Source organism: Pagrus major, chromosome 21, assembly GCF_040436345.1.
Source record: "Pagrus major chromosome 21, Pma_NU_1.0".
In the NCBI taxonomy this organism is placed as follows: domain Eukaryota; kingdom Metazoa; phylum Chordata; class Actinopteri; order Spariformes; family Sparidae; genus Pagrus; species Pagrus major.
This window is the reverse complement of record NC_133235.1, coordinates 3841066-3846481: the sequence shown is the minus strand read 5'-3', so window position 1 is coordinate 3846481 and position 5416 is coordinate 3841066. Positions and strand designations below refer to the sequence as shown.

Genomic DNA, 5416 nt, shown 5'->3' with positions numbered 1-5416 from the left:
GCTTTTACATCACTACAAGTTAAAGCATCCACATTTTGGACGTAGTTCTCGCTATCCATGTACATACCAGCACTGTCCATGCACATTTAAGACGTGGAATGCCCTTATTGTCCACCAAAGTAAAATCCACACCACAGGTGTCCCTCACAAAAAAGAAGCTATATTCAGTTGTCACATTTGTAGTTGTACTGATTTAGCATCAGAGAAGGATTATTTTTCTCATATAAATGCACATCTCAAACGAAACGGGACAGTCATTTGTATGTTTTTAGGATGTGACTTTAAGACAAACATTTATTGTACTTTTAAATCACACAAAAACCGAAAACACCGGCATCACACATTGGTTGATTTTAAACCAGAAGTAGTTATAACTACAAGGATATCATCTGTGAATGAATTGGAAGCAAACAGTGAGGAGTGTGTTGAGCAGTCAGATACTGCCATTCCTTCAAACACTCATTCTCATACTGAAGACTTGCAGAAGGTCATTGAGCATAGATTTGCCGCTGCTTTGCTGAAGTTAGAACATTTGGTCTATGTGCCCACTTCAGCTGTAGATGAATTTCTCGGGGAACTCCATCATTTGATCTGTTCTGCCCCTGAGCCATTATCTTGTGACATTGTGAGGGACATCTTTCATCAGAGAAACCTCTCTGTTGATGAACTTGTAATTAGAGAAACGGTTAATGCAATTTGTTCTGGTAATCCAGTGCAAAGGTCCATACAAAAAGGTGGCTCTCTAAGTACAGTCTATCTGCGTAAGCAGTATTACAAGGATAACTTTGGGGTTATAGAGCCAGTTGAATACATTCTTGATGCTAAAAACAAACGCAGTTTCCAATATGTCCCAATATTGAAGTCCTTACAGCAGCTGTTAAGTAGAGGGTCATCAAAGACAGGAAGGCACAAATTCTGGTGTGACACATCAGTACAGATCCTCAAGGGACGGCTCTCTATTTAAGGAAAATTGTTTCTTTGCTGGAGAAAAGCCAAGGATCATCCTAAATTTTTATGTTGATGACTTTGAAACTTGTAACCCACTTGGCACCTCACGAAAGAAGCATAAGCTTTGTGCTGTTTATTGGGTATTGGCTAACTTGCCCCCACGGTCTTATTCTGCTTTGTCATCTATCTACTTGTCAGTATTGTGCAAAACTGATGATGTGAACACCTATGGTTATGATAAAATCTTTGAACCTCTTCTACATGATCTAAAAACTCTTGAGGAGCTTGGTGTTTATGTCCCACTGTTAGGTGAGTCACTTCAAGGTACAGTGTTCAGTGTAGTGGCTGACAACCTGGGAGCTCACAGTGTTGCAGGATTTTTGCAGAGTTTTTCAGTGGAATACTATTGCAGATTTTGCACAGGAAGCAGGAGTGATATTCAACTACATTCTGTTGCACCTGGTGCTTTTAGTCTGAGAACCAAGGAGCTACATCAGACCCATGTCAGACAAGTCAAAGATACAGGTACAAGTTGTTTTGGAGTGAAAAGGGAATGTGTCTTCACAAAAAATCTGTCTCATTTTCATGTCATCTCTGGTTATCCTCCTGATCTTGCCCATGATGTATTTGAGGGTATAATCCCAGTAGAGCTTGCTCGTTGCTTGACAGTGCTCATTTCAAACAAATACTTCACATTAGCTGATCTGAACACTGCTTAATGAAGTTTCCCTACAAATGGGCCGACAGGACAAACAAACCTCATGTTGTGTCACAGAGTTTCTCTAGCAGAAAAACGGTGGGCGGAAACGCCCATGAAAATTGGAGTTTGCTCAGGTTTTTGCCTTTTTTGGTGGGATCACGTGTACCTGAGAATGAGCCTGCATCAAGTCCTTGCTCAGCAAATGACTCTTCATCACTGTCAGGCGAACTTGTGGATACAGATATACTGTCATCAAATGAGTCTACAAGCTCACGGTCCTCCTGGCCAGCTGTGTTTCATGTACCTAAGTTCTCCTATGATGCAGAATTAAAACTTCAGCAGGCAGCTTTAGTCTACATTCAAAATGGCACTGTACTCATTCCAGATCCCAACTTGAAGTCAGCCATCCTTGATGGGTTAGTGCAGGAAATTGTGCAGTATAAAGTCTATGTTAGTGATAAGGAGATGGAACAAGTAGCCCAGAGTCTCATCAAGAAACATCCATGTCTAACTGAGAAGGGGTCCAGTACTGGATATGGTGGATGGAAGACGAGTTTAAAATATAAACTATCTAACTACCGCACACAACTGAGAAAACTGGGATGCCCAGAAGTGACAGTGAACTCTTTAGAAAACAAACCTGTTGGAAAGCGCAGCGCAGCCTTTGGCATCAAAAAGGCAAAGAGAGCAGAAGTTAATTTTTGCCCCACATACCCATCAGCTGAAACTGAGGAGAGTCTAGAAGCCATGCGGAAAGCTTTATTCTTGGATGTAAAGAAGAGGAACAACCGAGAGGCTGTGAAGCTCAAGATGGAAAAGACTTTCGCATATAGAAGACATGAGGTTGTTCGTGATGCACCGATGGTGGATGATTTCATGGCAAGATGGCCTGCTTTGTTTGAAGTCAGTGAGGTAAGGCTGATCTCATGCTGTTTTTTTTTTTTTTTTTTTTTTTTATCTTGGATTGGCTGTTGAAAGGACTGTCTTGTGTGCTAATAATTTTTCAGATCAACGCTGAATTCAAGAGAATCACCACCCTTCCACTTCAGTCCAAGTTCCTGTCTCAGCCAGACTTCCAATCTGACAATCTGACAAGGCTGTTCCAAAGGAGAGGAGGACAGCTAGGGGAAAAGCTCAAAAGAGTCACTGCACAAATCGCTAATGTAAGTGATGTAGGCGTCCTACAGTCCTAGAAATGTTTTTTAAAGAATTACTGCCTCTTTTTTTTTGCCTGCCTATTTCTATATTCCACCTCTTCTTTCTTTTGTAAGTTCCTTCAATCTTCCTCCACCATGGAGTACACGGCAAGGCTCGCACAATCATAGAAAACTTGAGACAAATACTGTGCACCCTTAGGACAGTTTATACCAATCGATGTTGTTAAGTTAAGGCACATGAGCTGAATTAAGACACTAATCTAGAAAATGTCCTTTCAGTGTGATGATGTAGATGCTGGACGAGAGTGGATCATTAAAGGAGTCTGTGTCTACATGGGCGAAGATCCAGATAACCTTCTACAGGAATATGTGGTATGTATATGAATCAGTGCTTACACCCTTCTTCCACTTTTCTCTTATTCTCATTCTTGATCAGTTGTGCTGAAATTATTCATCAATTAAAATAATATTCATTATAATTGTCATCATCAATGGCTTACTGTTTCATACAAAAAATCTATACAGTGTTTCTGGTTGATGCTAAATGAACTTAAAGGTAGAATGAACGGTTCTCAAGACTTTTTGTCAAATTCAGCAAATATCTCATGGCCCGCCAGCTGTCTCATCTGTGTATGTGCTGAAAGAGAATCCTGTGTTCATACACAGCCATGGATCTGTAAATGTGCAACAAAGTGGCTCAGACTGCATTAAAAGTGGTTTCTCATGGAACAGATAATGCTTCCATTTTATTAAACGTTTATATTTGCCTTGATTCTAACTTTCACCTTACCTAGATCTATAGTGTCACTGTTTTATGTTTATCATTTTCTTGATGGAGCTTGGTGAATAGTTTTGATTTGGCTAACTTTGGTTTACTTACCTTTTGTCTGTTTTGTACAGAGCCTGGATGACAACACCATCAATGAGGCCATTGAATACACCACTGTTGGGATCTATGTTGTCAAAGAACATGCTTCAAGTGATGAAGTAGAGGACATTGGCATTGTTCTTGAAGGCATCAAGGTGTTACAAGATCTTGATAATGTAGCATTAGCTGTTGCTATGCTGTTCGGACTGATGTATGTGCTCAACCTTAGCTACCCTGCTAACCTCCGCTACACTTTCGAGGTTATCCAAAAGATTTGGATCGAACTGGATGGAGATAAGCTTTCCAACAAAGCACTTACTCTGAAAAACAGGCTCTCTCAGTGAACTGGTCACACTGATATCACTGCACCCTTTTTTTTAATTTGTTATTTCTGCATGACGAGTCGATGCAGGGTTTATTACTTTTTGTTTGTAAATCTACTTTGATTTGTCATCTATGTAAAATGGTGTTCACAGGGTTAACCGTCATGGTTAAATTTTTTTTATGAACACTAGCTCTTACTTGCCTAATTCAGATTTTGGCATACTTTGTTTACTAGTTTAAAGTAAAAAATACTTTTATTACTATTGTTGTTATTTTGTATTTGCTGTTGAGGATGCACTTGGGCAGTACTAACTGTTCACAGTTTTTGAATGTACTGCAATAAGTGATTTGTGGCTTGTATTTTCGTTATGTGTTTTGAATCTACTGGTTTTATAATGGTAACAGCTTTGTATTTCTACGCTGAAGTTACACATACAGTGTGTGATTTGTATGTGTGAACAGTAGCTCTTACTTGCTCAATTCAGATTGTGGCATATTTTGTTTACTGGTTTACAGTAAACAATACTTTTATTACTGTTGTATTTGCTGTTGAGGATGCACTTGTGCAGTACTAACTGTTCACAGTTTTTGAATGTACTGCAATAAGTGATTTGGGGTTTGTATTTTGAATCTACTGGTGTTATAATGGTTACAGCTTTGTATTTCTACACTAAAGTTACTGTATGTGTGTGATTTCCAAAGTTTTGTGGAAGAATACAGTAAATTTTTTCAATGAAATCGGTTTTGATTTTTGTATTTGCACACAACACAAAACTGATCTACAATGGTCTACAATGCATTTGGCTGGCTTTAACAAATCAAGTTACATTTAGAGACCTAACCTGGGTTGTAAGGAAATAATAAAATTGCTTTTAATTTACATAATACATTAAAATAATATTAGCATTAACAAATCAAGTTCATTATATTTGAAAATCAGGTATCCTGAACATGATAAAATCGCTTTCATACTACTTAATTAATTGGTGTTGCAGTAGCTTAAAAAAAATAAGTTAACTCAAATTGATTATTTTAAATACCTGAACATGATTGAAATATGTTGGTTTAACAAGTAATAATTCATTGAGAAAAAGAAGGACATTTTGTCAGTCATCCACATTCTTATCATGTGGGACACATTAAAATCAAGTAAATCCAAAGGATTCTTTTTTTCAGTGTGGAATATATATAGGCTATATAATATTGGCTGAATGTGGTTATCAAATACCTGTGACAAAGTCATGTAATGGAGGCAGGATATTTTACATTTTAACAAAGTTTATTCCAAAAATCAGTGGACTGAACAGTTAACACTTCATTTATTAGTTATTAAATAACAGCCCTCTGCTGAACAAACTATTTAATTGCCCCATTTTAAATCACTACTCCAAGCATTTTTTCCCGGCCTAAAAAACAGTT

At 38.0% G+C, this 5416-nt stretch overlaps 1 protein-coding gene across 1 annotated transcript; it reads left to right on the top strand.

The window, feature by feature from the left end:
* Positions 1-1983: 1983 nt before the first annotated feature.
* LOC141017325 (uncharacterized) lies at positions 1984-4143 on the top strand. Its single transcript, XM_073491996.1, has 4 exons — positions 1984-2560; positions 2656-2811; positions 3085-3177; positions 3706-4143. Exons 1-4 carry the CDS (start codon positions 2114-2116, stop codon positions 4015-4017), a joined length of 1008 nt encoding a protein of 335 aa, XP_073348097.1. The 5' UTR covers positions 1984-2113; the 3' UTR covers positions 4018-4143.
* Positions 4144-5416: the final 1273 nt, after the last annotated feature.